This window comes from Salvelinus fontinalis, chromosome 38 (assembly GCF_029448725.1).
Source record: "Salvelinus fontinalis isolate EN_2023a chromosome 38, ASM2944872v1, whole genome shotgun sequence".
In the NCBI taxonomy this organism is placed as follows: Eukaryota; Metazoa; Chordata; class Actinopteri; order Salmoniformes; family Salmonidae; genus Salvelinus; species Salvelinus fontinalis.
Genome location: NC_074702.1, coordinates 7,644,368 through 7,666,771, shown reverse-complemented (window position 1 = coordinate 7,666,771; position 22,404 = coordinate 7,644,368). Strand labels below are relative to the sequence as shown.

Below are 22,404 nucleotides of genomic sequence, written 5' to 3'. Positions count from 1 at the left end.
GTCCCCACTAGACACAGGTAGGTACCAACACACACCATGTCCCCACTAGACACAGGTAGGTACCAACACACACCATGTCCCCACTAGACACAGGTACCAACACACACCATGTCCCCTCTAGACACAGGTACCAACACACACCATGTCCCCACTAGACACAGGTAGGTACCAACACACACCATGTCCCCACTAGACACAGGTACCAACACACACCATGTCCCCACTAGACACAGGTAGGTACCAACACACACCATGTCCCCTCTAGACACAGGTACCAACACACACCATGTCCCCACTAGACACAGGTAGGTACCAACACACACCATGTCTCCTCTAGACACAGATAGGTACCAACACACACCATGTCCCCTCTAGACACAGGTAGGTACCAACACACACCATGTCCCCACTAGACACAGGTACCAACACACACCATGTCCCCTCTAGACACAGGTACCAACACACACCATGTCCCCACTAGACACAGGTAGGTACCAACACACACCATGTCCCCACTAGACACAGGTAGGTACCAACACACACCATGTCCCCACTAGACACAGGTAGGTACCAACACACACCATGTCCCCACTAGACACAGGTAGGTACCAACACACACCATGTCCCCACTAGACACAGGTAGGTACCAACACACACCATGTCCCCACTAGACACAGGTAGGTACCAACACACACCATGTCCCCACTAGACACAGGTAGGTACCAACACACACCATGTCCCCACTAGACACAGGTACCAACACACACCATGTCCCCACTAGACACAGGTACCAACACACACCATGTCCCCACTAGACACAGGTACCAACACACACCATGTCTCCTCTAGACACAGGTAGGTACCAACACACACCATGTCCCCACTAGACACAGGTACCAACACACACCATGTCCCCACTAGACACAGGTACCAACACACACCATGTCCCCACTAGACACAGGTACCAACACACACCATGTCCCCACTAGACACAGGTACCAACACACACCATGTCCCCACTAGACACAGGTAGGTACCGACACACACCATGTCCCCACTAGACACAGGTAGGTACCGACACACACCATGTCCCCACTAGACACAGGTAGGTACCGACACACACCATGTCCCCACTAGACACAGGTAGGTACCGACACACACCATGTCCCCACTAGACACAGGTAGGTACCGACACACACCATGTCCCCACTAGACACAGGTAGGTACCAATACACACCATGTCCCCACTAGACACAGGTACCAACACACACCATGTCCCCTCTAGACACAGGTACCAACACACACCATGTCCCCACTAGACACAGGTAGGTACCAACACACACCATGTCCCCACTAGACACAGGTACCAACACACACCATGTCCCCACTAGACACAGGTAGGTACCAACACACACCATGTCCCCTCTAGACACAGGTACCAACACACACCATGTCCCCACTAGACACAGGTAGGTACCAACACACACCATGTCTCCTCTAGACACAGGTACCAACACACACCATGTCCCCACTAGACACAGGTAGGTACCAACACACACCATGTCCCCACTAGACACAGGTACCAACACACACCATGTCCCCTCTAGACACAGGTACCAACACACACCATGTCCCCACTAGACACAGGTAGGTACCAACACACACCATGTCCCCACTAGACACAGGTAGGTACCAACACACACCATGTCCCCACTAGACACAGGTAGGTACCAACACACACCATGTCCCCACTAGACACAGGTAGGTACCAACACACACCATGTCCCCACTAGACACAGGTAGGTACCAACACACACCATGTCCCCACTAGACACAGGTACCAACACACACCATGTCCCCACTAGACACAGGTACCAACACACACCATGTCCCCACTAGACACAGGTACCAACACACACCATGTCTCCTCTAGACACAGGTAGGTACCAACACACACCATGTCCCCACTAGACACAGGTACCAACACACACCATGTCCCCACTAGACACAGGTACCAACACACACCATGTCCCCACTAGACACAGGTACCAACACACACCATGTCCCCACTAGACACAGGTAGGTACCAACACACACCATGTCCCCACTAGACACAGGTAGGTACCGACACACACCATGTCCCCACTAGACACAGGTAGGTACCGACACACACCATGTCCCCACTAGACACAGGTAGGTACCGACACACACCATGTCCCCACTAGACACAGGTACCGACACACACCATGTCCCCACTAGACACAGGTACCAACACACACCATGTCCCCACTAGACACAGGTACCAACACACACCATGTCCCCACTAGACACAGGTAGGTACCAACACACACCATGTCTCCTCTAGACACAGGTAGGTACCAACACACACCATGTCTCCTCTAGACACAGGTAGGTACCAACACACACCATGTCCCCACTAGACACAGGTACCGACACACACCATGTCCCCACTAGACACAGGTACCGACACACACCATGTCCCCACTAGACACAGGTACCAACACACACCATGTTCCCACTAGACACAGGTAGGTACCAACACACACCATGTCCCCACTAGACACAGGTACCAACACACACCATGTCCCCACTAGACACAGGTACCAACACACACCATGTCCCCACTAGACACAGGTAGGTACCAACACACACCATGTCCCCACTAGACACAGGTAGGTACCAACACACACCATGTCCCCACTAGACACAGGTAGGTACCAACACACACCATGTCCCCACTAGACACAGGTAGGTACCAACACACACCATGTCCCCACTAGACACAGGTAGGTACCAACACACACCATGTCCCCACTAGACACAGGTACCAACACACACATTTAAAACAGGTATAACTTCCTCTGTGAACCGTTAAAAAAAAAAGAATGTGTCTGTTTCTGCAGGTCCGGTGGTGGCAAAGGACATCAGTACGTACCACACTGTCTTCCTATTGGCCATACTGGGAGGCATGGCTGTCATCCTCCTCTGCTTGCTCTGTCTACTACTGTACTACTGCAGGTCTGTCCATCTGTCTGGATCAATGGACTTCCCTGCTGACTGTCATTAGTGTGTATTGTGTGTCAGTGAAGCAGTCTTGAGTTTCAACAGGACTGTCTTCTCTTTCCTCTCCCCTTCTCTCTCTCCCTCCCTGTCTCCCTGTGTCTCTCTCTCGCTCTCCCCGTTTCTCTCTCCCTGTCTCTCCCTCACTATCTCCCTCTCCCTGTCTCTCTCTTTCCAGGCGTGGTTGTGTGAAGCCTTGTCTGTCCCAGCGGAAGCTGACTCTGTCGTCTGGTCTGGAGGGCAGTAAGAGAGACCAGTCCACCTCCATGTCCCACCTCAACCTTATCAGCAGCGAGGTCAGTCAACACCCAGGCCAGGGACCACTGGTCTCTTCGTACAAACATGCTCTTCCCCTTTGCCACTGCACTTTGGAACTGCCATTGCACTTTCCATTGTTATAATATTCTGTTGTTTTTTCACGTTTGTGTTGGTGTGTATTGATGGTATTGTTCCTGTGTGTTCTGTGTATTTGTTTGAGGAGCATGTTAGATAATGGCATAGCACTACTGTCTGTGAAACTGACACTAAAACCTTATCACATCTCTAGGTTCATTTGGAGCTGGTCTCTACGACAGCAGAACCCAACATGACCACGCCCATGCTCAAACCCTCCTCCTACGATCGCCATGACCTGGTCTCCCATGGCAACCACAGTCACATGTCGCTAGGAAACCACAGCCGAAGTCGTCATGGTTCGTCGCTAGGCAACCTGACGCCGCGCAGCAGAGACTACCGTCAGTCTGTGGAGACGTTCCCGTTAAAGTCAGCACTCTCCACCGGGACGGATGCCGGCTACCGCCAATCATACACCTCCATCTGCTCATCCATCAATCAGCTCCCAGACAGACTTTCCTCCTCAAATCAGGTGCAGGCGTCAGCAAGTCAATTGAGTGGTGTTGGGGAGGGCGGGACTAGTGTGCGTGAGGCTACCTCGCCCTGCTCCCCTATCAGAGGGGAGGGGTGTGAGCGCAGACCCCCAGACTACCTCCTGTCCCGGTCTGTGGACCACCTGGGCTCCCTGCCCCTCTCCCTCCCCAGGCAGCTGCTGTGCTGTGGCTCCGTGGACCTGCTGAGTGGAGGAGACGGTTACCCCAGGAGGATCCGGCCCACACTGGTGATCCCAGCCCACTACATGCGCCTGCCGGGGGAGCACCCGCTGTGTGGCCAGGCCCTGTTCTTACAGACTGACCAGCAGAGTGACCTGGAGACCATCCAGGCTGAGCTCAACGCCTCACACTCCCAGCAGCCCCTGGGGCAAACACACACCGATTATGCTACCACCTCAGCCAACCAGGGACAAGGAGAGGGGCAAGGTGAGTGGAGCAGCCTATCAGAGTCCCTGTCTATCCCGACAGCACTTGGGGAGGCAGGGATTATGCAAATGAATGGCGAGGACACGCTATTGGCCGAGAGGAAACTGATGGAACTGCGGGGAGGGAAGCCCCTCACACACCCGCGCGCCTGGTTCGTCTCATTGGACGGTCGGTCTAACGCCATCAGACACTCTTACATAGACTTGCAGCGGGCTGGGCAAGCCAAGGGGAATCCAGATGGAGGAGGTAGCCATGGTAACAACAGTGGTGGTAGACATGTCAACGGAAACGACGCAAGTCTGGACTCCGGGGTGGACCTGAATGAGCCCAGAGCAGGGCGGAGGGGGAGGGAGGTAGAGAGGAAGGTAGGAGAGAGGGAAAGAGAGAAAGACAGAGAGAGGGGGAGGACAAAGAGTGGCCCTCCTGCCATGGCCTACACCCAGCTGGTATATGTGGATGACCTGGAGGGGGAGACTCCTGAGTGTAGCCCTCAGGACAGCCCTTTAGGTCCAGGGTTGCAGAACACACAGGAACATCAACAAGTAGAGGAGGAGGACAGAGGAGAGGAAGACGAGGCGGAAGAGGAACACAGAGGAGAGGGGATGATACAGGAAAAGGCTCCTTCACCCCTCTCCTCCCCCTCCTCCTCCTCCTCTCCACCCCCACTCACAGAGACAGACGGCGTGGTCTTCAGGACTGACGATGACCAGGCGGCCCTATTGTCTGTTGCCCCTGACGACCACGGAGAGGAGGAGAAGAAGAGCCCCTGGCAGAAGAGGGAGGAGCGCCCCCTACTGGCAGTCTTTAACCTCAAATAACCTCTGACCCTTGAACTATGACCTTAGTTCCCCTCCCACCACCCTACCCCAGAGTGATATGAAGAAGGATTGGCCAGCTATAGATGTACTTCCTGAATGATCTGGACATCTGCACTGGGAGCTAAATGGAACTTTTAGTGAATGGAAACGATTGGAACAGTTGGAACTCCATACATTCTAATGTCTAATCCTTCCTGTGTTTCATCATAGCCCCACACTACATGAACAGGCCACTGACTAGACATGCCATAGAGACTTTGTCTGAGTGATACAGATGAACTCCTGAAGTAAAAACAAACTAAACAACGTCAGAGAACATGTAATGCACAACTGCTATGCCTTTAGTAAATTAGTTGTCAGCAAAAAGGGGCTGTAGAATAATGTAGACAGACAATGAGTGTTTCAATACTTAGCAGCAGCCTCCTTTCCTCAGTCTTATCTGCTCAGTCTACTGATCCGAAAAGCATTGGACAAGTAAAAGCAATATGGCGGATGTCTACTGGCAGGTCTAGGTAGAAGGAGTAGTAGTGTTTTAAGATCAGTAACTAGGACAGGATATACAAACAGCAGGAAAGGAAGCTACTCTAATGTATAATGCTGCAGGTAGATGTTGCCCAGAGGCACAGATCTACGATCAGTTTTCCCCCCACAAGTCTTAATTTGGGCGGCAGGTAGCCTAGCGGTTATAGCGGTAGGCCAGTAACGTAAAGATCGCTGGTTCGAATACCCAAGCCAAGAAGGTGAAAAATCTGTCGATGTGCCCTTGAGCAAGGCACTTAACCCTGATTTGCTCCATTTGCTCCGTACTACTATGGCTGCATCTATCCAGTGTATGTGACACTAAAACATATTTTGTTTAGTTATTTTTTTAGGTTTCCATTTTCCAACGTTTAGGGTACCTTAGATTAGTGTTTGTGTAACTTCAGTTTCCCATCCACAGGACTGGTGAATCAGATAATGGGATACAGCCCCCTCTGTTGGTGACTGTTGATATTGCAGCACTCGACCAGTGAGGTTTATTTTGAAGGTTTTTGTGTGTTGAACCACTGACTTCGGCATACTTTGCTCTGAACGGCTGGCTATGCATCACTTTTATACAGTTGCTTGAGGTGCCTTGTTTTGTAATGTTATGTACTCTGATTTTAGTTGCCAAACTATTTTACTAAAATATGTTTATGCTATTTTCTACTCGGATATGTTTTATTGTGTTTTTCCCTTACTGTAAGTACAGAGTTTTAACACACACACACACCCAAGCCTTTTCTCTGAAACCAAACTGCATCCTGAGATTTGGAAACCACTATAATCGACGTCCTCGTTTTCCAAGTGCCTTTGAACAAGTTGACTCGTACACATCAGTTGATCAGTTCAGCTAGCTATTTATTTCTCCTCTGCCCTGTTGAGCTCTAACCCTCCACTACCTCATCCCTCTCTCCTCTCCTCCCTCTGTCCCTGGCAGACAGCATGCAGTAACCCCCTCTCTCCTTTCCTCAGTCACAAAGGGAGGATGCTGTGTGGCCATAGCTAGATTGTTTATTGACTTTTGCATCTGCCTCTGTGTGCCAGTGTGTGGGCCCGTCTCTGTCTGTAGTCATGTCTTTCTGCGCAAGCATGTGCCTGAGTGTTCATATCTGTGCGTGCAGACAATATACTGCAGATTGTGTGTGTGTGTGACAGCATATGACATCTGAGGCATTACAGTGTATATAGTTCTCTCCTCTACATGTTGACATGTGAGCTAGTGTTGTGAATGACCCCTCTTCCTCTCTCTCTCTCTCTGTACTCCATCACCATAGTAACCACTCTGGGAGAGTACTGTATGTTACTGTTCCATCCATTCTGAATGTCTTAACTGGTTGCTTGTATTATAATTTACGCTTATTATTCTGAATAAAGAGACAAACTGGACTTCTGCATCTTCTGTGTATTGTTTAGCACTAGTCTAGAGACTATAGAGCACGTTTGGGTGTAGTAGAATTAAGGAGAACATAATTGAGTTATCCTCTGTAGATCAACGTCAAATGTGTGCAAGCTTCAAGATTAGACTGTATCCAGATGCATGGTTCACATTCTGCTCTTATGGTTTTTGTTAATGTATCTGATAACTAAAGCAGTAGTCATGGCTACATGTTCTACATTACTGAGCCACACCGAATTATGGTAAAGCTTTTCATTCCCTTATGGTTGACCTATTCGTTTCCATTAGGCTTATCAGATTTCATGCTCCTTTTGACGGACCTGTATATAGACAGGAAATCAATCAACATCTTGCTGACTGGGAGAACCTGACTCCCCCCCCTTAAGGCTTTCCCGGTTGGCAGTTACTAACGGGTGGATTTAAGGGAGCAGCATATCAACCCACCATTGGGACATAATGGCCAGAGAACCTGCAGCTCAGCCGTTTCCCCCTGAATTCAGTAGCTGACGGACGCGCTCCATAGCGTGGCAATGTTGATGTTATTTTTTTAAATATATGATGGAAATGTTTGATCTATGCTATACAGTACCAGTCAAAAGTTTTGACACACCTACTCATTCAAGGGTTTTTCTTTATTTTTACTATTTTCTACATTGTAGAATAATAGTGAAGATGCCAAAACACATGGAATCATGTAGTAACCAAAAAAACAAATAAAAATATGTTATATTTGAGATTCTTCAAAGTAGCCACCCTTTGCCTTGATGACAGCTTTGCACACTCTTGGCATTATCTCAACCAGCTTCATGAGGTAGTCACCTGGAATGCATTTCCATTAACATGTGTGCCTTGTTAAAAGGTAGGGGTGGTATACAGAAGATAGCCCTATTTGGTAAAAGACCAAGTCCATATTATGGCAAGAACAGATGAAATAAGCAGAGAGAAACAACTGTCCATTATTTTAAGACATGAAGGTCAGTCAATCTGGAACATTTCAGTCGCAAAAACCATCAAGCGCTATGATGAAACTGGCACTTATGAGGACCGCCACAGGACAGGAAGACCCAGAGTTCATTAGAGTTAACTGCACCTCAGATTGCAGCCCAAATAAATGCCTCAGAGTTCAAGTAACAGACACATCTCAACATCAACTGTTCAGAGGAGACTGCGTGAATCAGGCCTTCCTGGTCTAATTGCTGCAAAGAAACCACTACTAAAGGACACCAATAATAAGAGACTTGCTTGGGCCAAGAAACACAACCGTCGTGTCTTTGTGAGACAGAGTAGGTGAACGGATGATCTCCATGTGTGGATCCCACCGTGAAGTATGGAGGAGGTGTGATGGTGTGGGGGTGCTTTGCTGGTGACACTGTCTGTGATTTATTTAGAATTCAAGGAACACTTGACCAGCATGGCTACCACACCATTCTGCAGCGATACGCCATCACATCTGGGTTGCGCTTAGTGAAACTATCATTTGTTTTTCAACAGGACAATGACCCAAAACACACCTCCAGGCTGTGTAAGGGCTATTTGACCAAGGAGAGTGATGGAGTACTGCATCAGATGACCTGGCCTCCACAATCACCCGACCTCAACCCAATTGAGATTGTTTGGGAAGAGTTGGACTGTAGAGTGAAGGAAAAGCAGCCAACAAGTGCTCAACATATGGGGGAACTCCTTCAAGACTGTTGGAAAAGCATTCCTCATGAAGCTGGTTGAGGGAATGCCAAGAGTGTGCAAAGCTGTCATCAAGGAAAAGGGTGACTACTTTGAAGAATCTCAAATATAAAGTATATTTTTATTTGTTAAATTTTGGGGGGTTACTACATAATTCCATATGTTATTTCATAGTTATGTCTTAACTAATATTCTACAATGTAGAAAATAGTAAAAATAAATACAAAAAACTTGAATGAGTAGATGTGGCCTTACTGAATAGCTCAGTGACTTTCAACATGGCACTGTCATAGGATGCCACCTTTCCAACAAGTGAATTCATCACATTTCTGCCCTGCTAGAGCTGCCCCAGTCAACTCTAAGTGCTGTTATTGTGAAGTGGAAACGTCTAGGAGCAACAACGGCTCAGCCACGAAGTGGTAGGCCACACAAGCTCACAGAACTGGATTTCTGAAGCGCGTCTATCCTTGGTTGCAACACTCAGTACCAAGTTCCAAACTGCCTCTGCAAGCAACGTCAGCACATGAACTGTTCATCCGGAGCTGGGTTTCCATGGCCGAGCAGCCGCATACAAGCCTAAAATCACCATGCGCAATGCCAAGCGTCGGCTAGAGTGGTGTAAAGCTCGCGGCCATTGGACTCTGGAGCAGTGGAAACGTGTTCTCTGGAGTGATGAATTACGCTTCACCATCTGGCAGAAATTAAAACATAAGTTAGTTGAAATCAAATAAAATAATTTAAATACAGTAAGACATTGTTAGTTTGGCAAAAAAAACGAAGCAAACATTTGTGGGTTACATCTTTTGTCCAATGGAAAATAATTGCAAAAAAGGCAGATGACCTATGTAGCAAATTAGGCTAAAGTATCATTTGAGGGCTCACTAATGCAATAAAGTGAGCAGAAAGTAAACCATTTACACTAAATTGTTTGTCTTTCACAGATACCATTTAAAACAATCTCAGACGCGTGGATACCCAACTGTAGTCCTCAAGGGCCCAAATCTGCTTTATTGTAGGATAATAGGAATTGGTGTGTTGATTTTGAATTTGTTGCACAATGAATATAAAAGAATGTCATCAGTGATCGTAAGATGATAATTTATGGATTTGCCTTGTACTCAATATAAATCATTCATTAGAAATGCCACACCTTCATAGTTTTAAAACGAACTTATACTAAGTTGAAAAAAAAACTACAGACTGACTTTGTTATACAAATCTCACACTTAGTGATCCACATTCTAAAGACAGACGAATCTGGGTTTTGCAGATGCCAGGAGAAGAACGCTACCTGCCCGAATGTTTGCCAACTGTAAAGTTTGGTGGAGAAGGAATAAGGGTCTGGGGTGGTTTTTCATGGTTCGGGTTAGGCCCCTTAGTTCCAGAGAAGGGAAGTCTTAACGCTACAGCATACAATCACATTCTAGACGATTCTGTGCTTCAAACTTTGTGGCAACCGTTTGAGGAAGGCCCTTTCCTGTTTCAGCATGACATTGCCCCGTGCACAAAGTGAGGTCCATACAGAAATGTTTTGAGATTGGTGTGGAAGAAGTTGACTGGCCTGCACAGGGCACCTGACCTCAACCCCATCGAACACCTTTGGGATGAATTGGAACACCGACTGCGAGCCAGGCCTAACCTCACTAATGCCTTTGTGGCTGAATGGAAACAAGTCCCTGCAGCAATGTTCCAACATCTAGTGGAAAACCAGGAGAGTAGAGGCTGTTATAGCAACAAAGGGGGACCAAATCTATATTAATACCCATGCTTTTGGAATAAGATGTTCGATGAGCAAGTGTCCACATACTTTTGGTCATGTAGTGGATGTCATAAGGTGAATGCACCAATTTGTAAGTCGCTCTGGATAAGAGCGTCTGGTAAATGACTTAAATGTAAAATGTAAATGTATCACTGACCTCTCCTTGTTTCGATGTGATTTGGGAACTTAGCCTACTGCTCTGCAAACGTGCTGCGAGGAGATTGGCCACTAGATGGCGCTATTTCCGACTAACCTCTGTTTTTCCCCATCCTTCCCTGTCTCCTGTTCATTCAGCATATTTTTTTTAAATATATATATATATATATATATATATGTTTTCATCCATGATGGCGGAAGATAGCGAGTCCGCAGCCAGTCAGCAGAGCCTGGAGCTGGACGACCAGGACACCTGCGGAATAGATGGCGATAACGAGGAGGAGAATGAACACATGCAAGGGTGAGGCTCGGCTTCACCAACCAGACACAAAACGCAGCAGTCCGGGGCAGCACGCGTCCACGCTCCGATGGCCCGGTCCTGTGTAGGGGGTGGATGAGTTTCTTTGGATAATGAGCTCGCGCATACATCTAATATTAGTGTTTTTACGACCAATGACCATATATGCCCTGTTCGTTAATTCTATCACATAATGTTTTTATGTGATGATGGCCCTCTCAGTCGTCTGAGTAGCAAGTGTATTATAATCCTGCTGGCTAGTGGATGTCATGGCAGTGTCGCCATATAAATGAAAGCTAGCTTAGTATCTTTTCATTTGAATGAATGAGACTCAGCGTGCTAGGCGTTGTGTAGTTATTGCAAGCTAACTGGCCAGCTAGCTAAATTGCCAGTTTAGCATGTGAGTAGCCTGTAGGATTGACTTGTTTGCATTTAAAGCAATTGTCAATGGAATGACATAAGCTAAATTGATATTTATCTAACTAAATGGCTTATTTTGTTTTATACTGCTGGCGCATTTGCTAGTTAACAGCAGCGCATATCCTTGGCTGTCCTTCTCTGACGTTACAGCAGCAGGATAGACGTAAACTAACGTTGTTAGGCAGAGTGATTGCTACTCTGCTCCGGTTACACCCACGGAGGGATACCAACTATAGCCTACAGCGGTACTCGTGGATTTATAAATGTCCGGCAACTCAAGTGGGGTATGCATAATCTGGCCCCATTTTATCCTGACTTTAATTATTCAGCATGACAATAGTACCAGCTAACCTTTACTCCAGAGCAGAGATGTAGCCAGCTAGCTATCAAATCTGTGTGTGTGTGTGTAGGAGTCCGGGGGGAGACTTGGGGGCTAAGAAGAAGAAGAAGAAACAGAAGAGAAAGAAAGAGAAGCCAAGCTCTGGAGGGGCCAAGTCAGACTCTGCCTCAGACTCACAGGAGATAAAGGTGACTAACCGCTCTCTCTCCCCCTCTTGCTCTGGTCCAATCCCAAATCAAGCCCTATACACTTGTGGAGATCTGACTGGATTTGACAGGTTTAAGCAATATTGTAATAGTGCCACCTTGTCCTGAGAGAGGCTAAGTGGATGTTACTCCATATTTCATATACCAATCAAATCCTCTCAGATCTCCACAACTGCATAGGTTGTAATGGGTCCATTTGGGATTTTGCCCCTTTCTCCTCTCTCTCTCTCTCTCTCTGAGTGTGTGTGTTCTAACCTTCTCACCTGTGTGTAGAACCCAGGGCTGCCCATGCAGAAGCTGCAGGACATCCAGAGAGCCATGGAGTTGCTGTCCTGCCAGGGACCAGCTAAGAGCACCGATGAGGCCACCAAACACAAGTACCAGTTCTGGGACACACAGCCAGTACCTAAACTCAGTGAGTAGGGAAACACACACACACACACACACAGTAAGTGAGACATACACACTCGATCACACACTTTTACTAAACTACACATACAGTGCCTATAGAAAGTCTACACGCCCTTGGATTTCTTCACATTTTGTTACAAATTGGGATTAAAATGGATTTATTAGTGATTTTCTTGTCTATGATCTACGCTAAATACTCAGTGGAAGAATGTTTTAAAATATAGATATATTCATAGAAATGTACATTTTAGTCATTTAACAGATGTTTTCATCCAGAGTGACTTACAGTTAGTGCATTCATCTACAGATAGTTGGGTGGGACAACCACATATCACAGTCATAGCTACTTTCAGGAAAAATGTACTTACTATCAGCTTAGTCAGAGCTAGTAAGGAGGCATTTATTTTGGACTGGGCTGAGTGGGAGCTGCCCTCCCGTGGGGTGAGAGGGACAAGAGACCAGAGGTGGCAGAACAGAGTGCTCGGGTTGGGGTGTAGGGTTTGAGCATAGCCTGACGGTAAGGAGAGGTAGTTCCTCTTGCTGCCCCGTAGACATGTACCATGGTCTTGTAGTGGATGCGAGGTTCGACTGGAAGCCAGTGGGGTGACGGGGGAGAACTTGGGAATGTTGAACACCAGGCGGGCTGAAAAAATTGAATACTAATATACTTTGATTAGATTAGTATTCAGTCCCCTGAGTCAATACATGTTAGAAACACCTTTGGCAGCGATTTACAGCTGTGAGTCTTCTTGGGTAAGTCTCATAAGAGCTTTGCACACCAGTATTGTGCAATATTTGCCCATTTTATTTTCAACATTTTTCAAGTTCTGTCAAGGTGTTAGGGGTCATGGCTAGACAGAAATTTTCAAGTCTTGACATAGTTTTGACCTAAATCTGCTTGAAAATCTATCTTGGCCACTCAGGAACATTCACTGTCTTCTTGGTAATTAATGCCAGTGTAGATTTGGCTTTGTGTTGTTGGTTATTGTCCTGCTGAAAGATGAATTCCTTTCCCAGTGTCTGGTGTAAAGCAGATTGAAGCAGGTTTTCCTCTAGGATTTTGCCTGGGCTTAGTTCCCTCCTGAGTTTTTCAGTATGAAAAGAAACGGAAGTCTTTGCCCATGTCAAGTATACCCATACCATGACGCATGCTTGAAAATAAGGAGGCAGTTACTCAGTGTTGAATTTGCCCCAAACATTAGACTTTGCATTTAGGCCAAAAAGTGTGTCCCTTTGATGTGTTTTTTTAGCAGTATTACTTTAGTGCCTTGTTGCATACATATATGCATGTTTTGGAATATTTGTATTTTGTATTTTTCTTTTCACTCTGTCATTTAGGTCATTATTGTCGAGTCACTGCAATGTTGTTGATCCATCCTCAGTTTTCTCCCATCACAGCCATTGAACTCTATAGCTGTTTTAAAATCACCAATGGCCTCATGGTGACATCCCTAAGCAGTTTCCTTCCTGTCCTGCAACTCAGTTAAGGACTGCTGCATCTTTGATGTGTCTGGGTGGTTTAATACATCATCCACAGCATAATTATTAACTTGACCATGCTTAAAGATATATTTAATGTCTGATTTGTTATTGTTACCCATCTATCAATCACTGCCCTTCTTTATGATGCTTTCAAAAAGTTTGCTGGTCTTTGTATTTGAATCTGTGCTTGAAGTTCAATACTTCACTGAGGGACCTTACAGATGTTTTATGTATGGGGGACAGAGGAAGGAGTAGTCATTCAAAAATCATGTCAACCCCTATTATTTCACAGAGTAAGTCCATATAATGTATGTGATTTGTTAAGCCACATTTTACTTCTGAACTAATTGAGGCTTGCCTAAACAAGGGGCCTGAAAAGACTATTTAAGTATAAAATGTTTATTCATTTGTAAAAATGTGTAGAATTTTGAGTATTTTGTATAGATCAATGACAAAAAAAGACAAATCTATTTCAAGATCACTTTGTAACGCAAAAAAAGTTCAAGCTGGTGTAAACTTTTTATAGGCCCTGTAAATGTGTACAGATACAGTACTCCCACAACCAGAGAAAGTTGAGCACATTCTTATAGTAAGAAAACACAATGGCTGTATATCCTCAAGTCCCCTGGTTGTGATTGGCTGGCTGGCTGGTTGGTTGTGATTGGCTGGCTGGCTGGTTGGTTGTGATTGGCTGGCTGGCTGGTTGGTTGTGATTGGCTGGCTGGCTGGTTGGTTGTGATTGGCTGGCTGGCTGGTTGGTTGTGATTGGCTGGCTGTGTTTTGGCAGATGAGGTTGTAACCAGCCATGGGCCCATGGAGGCTGACATGGACAACATCAGACAGGTGCCCTACTCTCTACCACAGGGCTTTATGTGGGACACTCTGGACCTCAGCAACGCTGATGTGGTGAGTGTGTATGTTTCTTTGTGTTAAACAGTTTACATTCATTGCCACCAGATATCAAAGTCGTGCAGTCGGAAGACTTTACTAAGACTCTCTTTCTCTCAGCTGAAGGAGTTGTACACCTTGTTGAATGAGAACTATGTGGAGGATGATGACAACATGTTTAGATTTGATTACTCACCCAGCTTTCTCAAATGGTAAGTCAAATCCATCCTCTACTTAGATTGTTAAACTGTCTGTGTGTTTGGCCTCTATCTAAACTACTCTGCTTCCTTATTTTTCTCTCCTCCTCTCTCACCCTCTCTCTCCTTCTCCTTTCTCTCACCTTCTCCTCTTTCTCTCTTCTCCTCTCCCCCTCTCTCACCTTCTCCTCTTTCTCTCTCCTCCTCTCTCCCCTTATCTCTCCTTCTCCTTCTCTCTCACCTTCTCCTCTTTCTCTTTTTCTCTCTCCTCTTCTTTCTCTCTCCTCTTCTTTCTTTCTCTCTCTCTTTCTCTCTCTCTCAGGGCGTTGCGTCCTCCAGGCTGGTTGCCCCAGTGGCATTGTGGGGTGAGGGTTTCCTCCAATAAGAAACTGGTTGGTTTCATCAGTGCCATTCCTGCTGATATCCACATCTACGACACGTGAGTCACACACACACGCTCTAACCACACACGCTCTAACCCCACACGCTCTAACCCCACACGCTCTAACCCCACACGCTCTAACCCCACACGCTCTAACCCCACACGCGCTCTAACCCCACACGCGCTCTAACCCCCCACGCGCTCTAACCCCCCACGCGCTCTAACCCCCCACGCGCTCTAACCCCCCACGCGCTCTAACCCCCCACGCGCTCTAACCCCCCACGCGCTCTAACCCCCCACGCGCTCTAACCCCCCACGCGCTCTAACCCCCCACGCGCCCTAACCCCCCACGCGCCCTAACCCCCCACGCGCCCTAACCCCCCACGCGCTCTAACCCCCCAGCGGACACACATCAACAACGTCGTGGACAGGTGCATGTCAGTGCTGAACTTGATGCACACGTTTTCCTCCTTCTCTCTGTCTCTCTCCCTCTCTCTCCCTCTCCCTCTCTCCCTCTCTCTCTCTCCATCTCTCTCTCTCTCTCTCTCCCTCTCCCTGTCTCTCTCTCTCTCCCTCTCTCCAGCTTAAAGAAAATGGTTGAGATCAACTTCCTGTGTGTTCATAAGAAATTGCGTTCAAAGCGTGTGGCTCCAGTTCTGATCCGGGAGATCACGCGAAGGGTTAACTTGGAGGGTATATTCCAGGCTGTCTACACGGCAGGAGTGGTACTTCCCAAACCTGTGTCTACCTGCAGGTACACAGACACAATTCATGAATTTGTCCTAACATAATGAGAATACATAGAATGCATAACTTAAGTTGCCTAACTGTAGTAAGTTGACTGTAACTAGAGTATGTAACAGGAGTGTTGTGTTTTGTGAACAGGTACTGGCATCGTTCTCTGAACCCCAGGAAGCTGGTGGAGGTGAAATTCTCTCACCTGAGCAGAAACATGACGCTGCAGAGAACCATGAAACTGTACCGACTACCAGACGTAAGAACACACACAATGTTACACGTCCACCATCTATCACATCTCTCCTACACTGAGCAAGACACTTTTCCCCCAGCTGACGGGGCTAATAAACTTTGCTTTATGTTTACAGGCCTGTGTGATGTTGGGTGTATGTGTATAACTCCCCTTTCTCTCCGGCTCTGTAGAGCACTAAGACCCCAGGCTTGCGAGCGATGGAGAGGCGTGATGTGCGTCAGGTGACGGAGCTGCTGCAGAAACACATGAGACGTTTCCAGCTGGCGCCCTCTATGTGCGAGGAGGAAGTGGCACACTGGTTCCTCCCTCAGGACAACATCATAGACACATTTGTAGTGGAGGTAAGGGTCTGTCTTTTTGTTTGTTCAATTAGATAATTAGATGGTGATACTGAACAAAAATATAAACGCAACATGTTAAGTGTTTGTTCCATTTTTCATGAGCTGAAATTAAAGATCACAGAAATGTTCCATACTCACAAAAAGCTTATTTCTCTCATATTGTGCCCAACTTGTCTACATCCCTGTTAGAGAGTATTTCTCCTTTGCCAAGATAATCCATCCACCTAACAGGTGTAGCATATCAAGAAGCTGATTAAACGGCATGATCATTACACAGGTGCACCTTGCGCTGGGGACAATATAAGGCCACTCTAAAAGGTGCAGTTTTGTCACACAACACAAGGCCACAGATGTCCAAGTTTTGAGGGAGTGTGCAATTGGCATGCTGACTGCAGGAATGTCCGCCAGAGCTGTTGCCAGATAATTTTATGTTAATTTCTCTACCATAAGCCACCTCCAACGTCGTTTTAGAGAATTTGGCCTCACAACCGCAGACCACGTGTAACCACGCCAGCCCAGGACTTCCACATTCGGCTTCTTCACCTCAGGGATCGTCTGAGACCAGCCACACGGACAGTTGATGAAACTGAGGAGTATTTCTGTCTATAATAAAGCCCTTTTGTGGGGAAAAACTCTGATTGGCTGGCCCTGGCTTCCCAGTGGGTGGGCCTATGGCTGCGCCCTTGCCCAATCATGTGAAATCCATAGATTAGGGCATAAGGAATTTATTTAAATTGACTGATTTCCTTATATGCACTGTAACTCAGTAAAATTGTTGCATTTATATTTTTGTTCAATATAATTAGATACTGACATCTGAGTACTTTTAATTTGCTATTCTGTGTTTACCCTCAGGGTGCCGGTGGTGTGTTGACAGACTTCACTAGTTTCTACACCCTGCCCTCCACAGTGATGCACCATCCACAGCACAGAAGTCTAAAGGCTGCTTACTCCTTCTACAGCGTTCACACACACACTCCACTACTGGACCTGATGAATGACACTCTCATACTGGCCAAACTGGTACTGCACACACTCTTTCCAACATAAATACAAAGGTTCAACACAACGACGATCACGTCCATCTAAATGGTGTTTGTTTGTCCCACAGAAAGGCTTTGATGTGTTTAATGCTCTGGACCTGATGGAGAACAAGGTATTTCTGGAGAAGCTCAAATTTGGCATCGGAGACGGCAACCTGCAGTATTACCTTTTTAACTGGAAATGTCCCCCCATGGACCCCGACATGGTGAGGCGTGTGTGTGTGTGTGTGTGTGTGTGTGTGTGTGTGTGTGTGTGTGTGTGTGTGTGTGTGTGTGTGTGTGTGTCAACAAGGTGGGGTGTATTCCTGGGTGTGCTGTGAAAATAGTGGAAGGACTTCATAATGGGAAATCAGTCATAATTCTAATTATGTTTCTATCTCGGTCGCTCTGTTTCAAGGTTGGCCTTGTTCTTCAATAACTAGTCTGTCTGTGACTGCTACACACTCAGAGGTCAAAGGTCTTCTTTGACCCCTAACATCGCTCTACCTGGACACACAGGTAGTCCCAAACTAGAAGAAGACAATGACAACAATCAACCAATCAAAGTGATCGGGAGGTGTGCATCACTTTGAGCATCTCTCCTGGATCATTTTTATCATGGAGAACATTCTCTCTGCTCACCCGGAACTGAGAACTCTTTTTAACCATCAACATCATGAATGTGAAGTCATGCTCTGCCTGAGACAGACTCTTGTACAGTACACACACACTACATGAAGAGAAGGAAGACTTGCGTCCAAAATGTTTTTCTTGTTTTATTCAAAAAGGTGCATTGGTAACTGTGTTTGTTGGACAGTGCAGAAATGTAGTAACCTGTACATTTAATGCCAGAACATATTTATTCCTGTAGTGTGGGATATGGGGGGTGGGAGAGGAAAGATTCAACTAGCGTAGATGTTATTGACTTTGGTGTTCCTATGAACGGTTAGGAGGGGATTCTAGGGATTTTTGAGGAAGAATGTATTTGAAGCACAAATCTTAAGTTCTTAACTGAGGGAAAGGCTCCTTAACAACCCTAGGTGCATTTTATATATCGATTATTTCTGTTTTGTGTGTTTAGGTTTTTCAATATCTGAGTGTTTGAGCAACATAAAATGCAGGATGGGAATTTTATAATTTTAAAACTGTAATAGTTTTTAAAAAAAAGTGTTTGTGCAGCTAACATTATTTTAAAAAATGTCCCAATTTTTTTCCCCGGGCACAATTCTGATATTTAGGATTGTGCTTATATGTTGTGTGTTCTGTCACCATTCCTCCCATGTCTGTCAGTATTTGTTAAAACCCCTTAATCAAACCGGCATCTTTACCTATAAATAAAGGTACTGGGTTGGAGTATCAGGCAGCGCTGTGTGTATGATCCAGCACATGAAGGAACCTGTGATGAGAGAAAACAGCTGTTCTGTTTGCTGATGTTGTCATGGTTACTACAGTTAGATATACACGTGTTCCTGTCAATGAGAAGATTGTGTACATGGGGGAAAATACAATGTACAAAACATTAGGAACACCTTCCTAATATTGAGTTGCAGCCCCTTTCGCCCTCAGAACAGCCTCAATCGTTGGGACATGGACTTTGCAAGGTGTCAAAAGCGGTCCACAGGGATGCTGGCCCATGTTGACTCCAATGCTTCCCACAGTTGTGTCAAGTTGGCTAAATGTCCTTTGGGTAGGGGACCATTCTTGATAGACAAAGGAAACTGTTGAGAGAGAAAAACCCAGCAGCGTTGCAGTTCCTGACACTTAAACCGGTGCCCCTGGCACCTACTACCATACCCTGTTCAAAGTTAAATCTTTTGTCTTGCCCATTCACCCTCTGAATGGCACACATACGCAATCCATGTCTCAAGGCTTAAAACTGTCTTTAACCTGTCTCCTCACCATCTACACTGATTGAAGCTGATTTACAAGTTCCATCAATAAGGGATCATAGCTTTCACCAAGTCAGTTTGTCATGGAAAGAGCAGGTGTATAGTTCTCATTCTTACGCTGCCCTCGTGGGGAGTTACTTGCTGTTAGTGTTTCTGAGGTGTGGCTCTGTGAACGTGGTCTGCATCTGGGGCTGTGCCCAAACCAAGGTAATGGTCAGGTTCCTCTGCTCAGACAGTGCTGATACATGCCAGATCTTACAATGCCTGGATAGGTATTTTGCGTATCAGCTAACCATGTTATAGCATTCTGGTGCCCGACGGCACAGCCAATGACGTGGCTCGCAACGTCTGAGCAAGGGAAGACGACCTATGTCAATGGCACAGAACACTGGGCATCCAAATAAAGATGGCTGAAATAGAACTGATCCCCAAAACTGTGAATCTGAGTCAGCCATGTGTTTATTAGTTCCAGGGTGTTGGGTCTGTTGTGGATGTATACTTCAACTTGTTTGAATTTGAGCATGAGACAGTTTTTGATACAATGCAGATACCCCTAGTGAGAGCACCCAAAGTCCTTGCCTTATTTAAGATGTTTTTTAAAAATATATATACTATCAAAATGTGTAGTTTTGAAATGACACACCTTTCTCTAACTGAAAAACAGTATTTTTATTGAACTCCTTGGCAGGCTGTAAAAGAAATGAGGAATTAGAACCAGCAGCGTTTAGACAGGACCTCTCATCCAAATACTGAATGTTTCAAATACTCACGCAAGCTATACCAGCATGATGGAATAAACTCATCTAGACTTTAAAAGATACATCTGAGTGTGCTGTCTAATTTATTTCATTTAAGTTTTCCATGGGATTTTGGGAGTGTTTCCTCCAGATTGGCAGCAGAGACCTCCACCTCCAATCAGCATCCAGGGCTGCCTACACTACCGTTTCATGTCATCTTTTGTACATAAATTGCTTCTACTTTTTCTTAGTCTTTGGTTTCCGTATTTTAGAGGGGTTCGGGATAATCTTTTTCACTTTAAGAGGCTGAAGTACGCAGGATGGACATTCTGTAACATCTGGAGAAATGTCTTCAATTTTCCGTTTTTGGCCTCTTGTCTCCTCTCCCTTTCCCACCTCCATTTGCCCCTCAGCTGTTCCCTCTTCCTCCTGCCCCTCAAATGTTGCACCTGTTTCACTGGGAGCGCATGGTATCCAGGCAACCTGCAGAGCAGGCACTCTGGGTACAATGGCTTCCACAGTGTCGGAGAACGTCCCATCCTCGTTCCTGTCCCCTTGTCTGAATCCCAGTGCCAGGACGCACTTCAGCCCCAGCAGTCCCGCCACACTCTCACTGAGACGCGGCACCTGGCATGCCGCCACGCCCCGCGTCCGGCACAGCGCTATCAGGTGGCTCGTCATGTGTGGCGGTTTGACCGACTTACACACGAGCACCAGCCGGAGCTGGTTCCTCTCCAGAGCCTTGGTGACCTCGTTGATGCCGATGGCCAGCTGCCTCCTAGCAGCTACATCAGTCCAGCCTTGCTCTCTGGGTTTAACAGGACGTTCCGGTGTTACAGTGTCGAGGAGTATCTGTGGGGGCTCAGCTACCGAGTCATGTCCTGTAGGTGGGTTCTTATTTCTCTCTTTCCCCCACTGTCGAAACCCTTTCACCTCTTTCTTTTCCAGGCCAGTTGCTGACAGTTTGCTCTTCAGAGTGTCCAGGATGAAGTGTGCATCATCACTCTGCAGCGGGCTCCATTGCAGTCTGTAGGGGGAGTTCAGGGACGTCTTAGCTGGGATCTGCGTCTTCCGCTCCTTTTTCGACACTTTGCCTGGAGTGGCCATCTTTATCTGGAGTGAAGACAGGAGGAATTCACATGAACTGCTGACTCAACTCCCATATGTTATCACATTTACCAGCAGGGTAGCATATAAATATAATATATTCTATTGTTCTAGTTCTGTGGGGTAGACTCCTTGAATGTTAATTCACAGTAGTGATTGAGGGATGATGCTGGGGTGGGGCTTAAACCCTGTTCGCACAGTACAACCTTTGCCATAAAAACTAACAAGAAAAAAACAAAACGTATCACTACAGCCTTTGGCTATGAGGGTAGATCTGGAATCAGATTACATCGTCAGATAAAGTAAAATAAGGGCTCTGTACTGTGGTCCTCTAACCTGTATGTAAAGGTAGTAAGTTTGCCCTGTAACAATGTTTCCCCTCAATCACTACTACACATCACTTAGCGAGCTAGCTGGCTAACTAGTTATTCAGCGACAGACACATTTCCCAGCATAGATATAGCGAGTAGTTTTAACAAGTTAGCAAACAAACCTAAATTAAACATATCGAGCTGACAAACTGCCATAGTTACTTAAATACCCACAGCCGTGGGGTTTTTACCTCAATTCTAACAATAAAAAAAGCAGTTGTAGGTCAGTGCACACAACTAATGTGCTGTGTCCATGGGCGCAGCCATATTGTATGTCTGCGGTTGATGACGTTTCAACAGAGCCACGCCCCTCAAACGCGCATAATCTATTTGGCCGCGAGCAAAAGGCCACCAAACAATCTTCTAATATTATATTGACAATTTACTAAGAAAAACCAAAGCTATGTAATAACACTAGCTACAAACCATATGACCCATCAGAACCACTGGATGCTACCACGCCTTCAGTCTCCTGAATCAGACCCTCAGATGCACAGACTGCTAAATTAAAACTGAGTGGGATGGTAGCCTACCATATCTCATCCTCCATCAATCACTGTTTCTACATCCAAATTACAAAATATATATATATTTTTA

General features: G+C 46.3%; 3 protein-coding genes and 1 long non-coding RNA gene across 21 annotated transcripts in view; 3 read left to right on the top strand and 1 right to left on the bottom strand.

The window, feature by feature from the left end:
* Window positions 1–7,120, top strand: part of LOC129838001 (protein FAM171A1-like) — a 48,444-nt gene extending 41,324 nt beyond the window's left edge. Inside the window, exons 7-9 of the mRNA XM_055904622.1 lie at window positions 2,925–3,039; window positions 3,260–3,377; window positions 3,629–7,120. Coding sequence (XP_055760597.1) covers window positions 2,925–3,039; window positions 3,260–3,377; window positions 3,629–5,212 — 1,817 coding nt within the window. The 3' untranslated portion in view covers window positions 5,213–7,120. The remainder of the gene's footprint in view (window positions 1–2,924; window positions 3,040–3,259; window positions 3,378–3,628) is intronic.
* LOC129838003 (uncharacterized) lies at window positions 4–2,860 on the top strand. Of its 18 annotated transcripts, none has more exons than XR_008756799.1 (5): window positions 4–525; window positions 754–1,033; window positions 1,258–1,685; window positions 1,838–2,693; window positions 2,846–2,860. It is a non-coding gene; the product is annotated as an uncharacterized LOC129838003 (long non-coding RNA). The 18 variants fall into 18 exon arrangements; XR_008756815.1 differs by lacking the exon at window positions 2,846–2,860 and having other exon boundaries at window positions 4–127; window positions 382–525; window positions 1,838–2,713; XR_008756810.1 differs by lacking the exon at window positions 2,846–2,860 and having other exon boundaries at window positions 4–237; window positions 386–525; window positions 1,838–2,713.
* Window positions 7,121–10,855: 3,735 nt separating the features above from the next.
* On the top strand, window positions 10,856–20,412 carry LOC129837997 (glycylpeptide N-tetradecanoyltransferase 2-like). The gene is made up of 12 exons (XM_055904616.1): window positions 10,856–11,026; window positions 11,854–11,971; window positions 12,263–12,404; window positions 14,670–14,788; window positions 14,891–14,982; window positions 15,290–15,406; window positions 15,933–16,103; window positions 16,235–16,343; window positions 16,511–16,681; window positions 17,537–17,704; window positions 17,793–17,930; window positions 18,122–20,412. The coding sequence occupies exons 1-12, from the start codon at window positions 10,902–10,904 to the stop codon at window positions 18,140–18,142; spliced, it is 1,491 nt and encodes a 496-aa protein (XP_055760591.1). The 5' UTR covers window positions 10,856–10,901; the 3' UTR covers window positions 18,143–20,412.
* LOC129837999 (ribonuclease P protein subunit p38-like) lies at window positions 20,247–22,203 on the bottom strand. The gene is made up of 2 exons (XM_055904617.1): window positions 21,999–22,203; window positions 20,247–21,442 (listed from the first exon to the last, which is right to left on the bottom strand). Exon 2 carries the CDS (start codon window positions 21,434–21,436, stop codon window positions 20,567–20,569), a length of 870 nt encoding a protein of 289 aa, XP_055760592.1. The 5' UTR covers window positions 21,437–21,442; window positions 21,999–22,203; the 3' UTR covers window positions 20,247–20,566.
* Window positions 22,204–22,404: the final 201 nt, after the last annotated feature.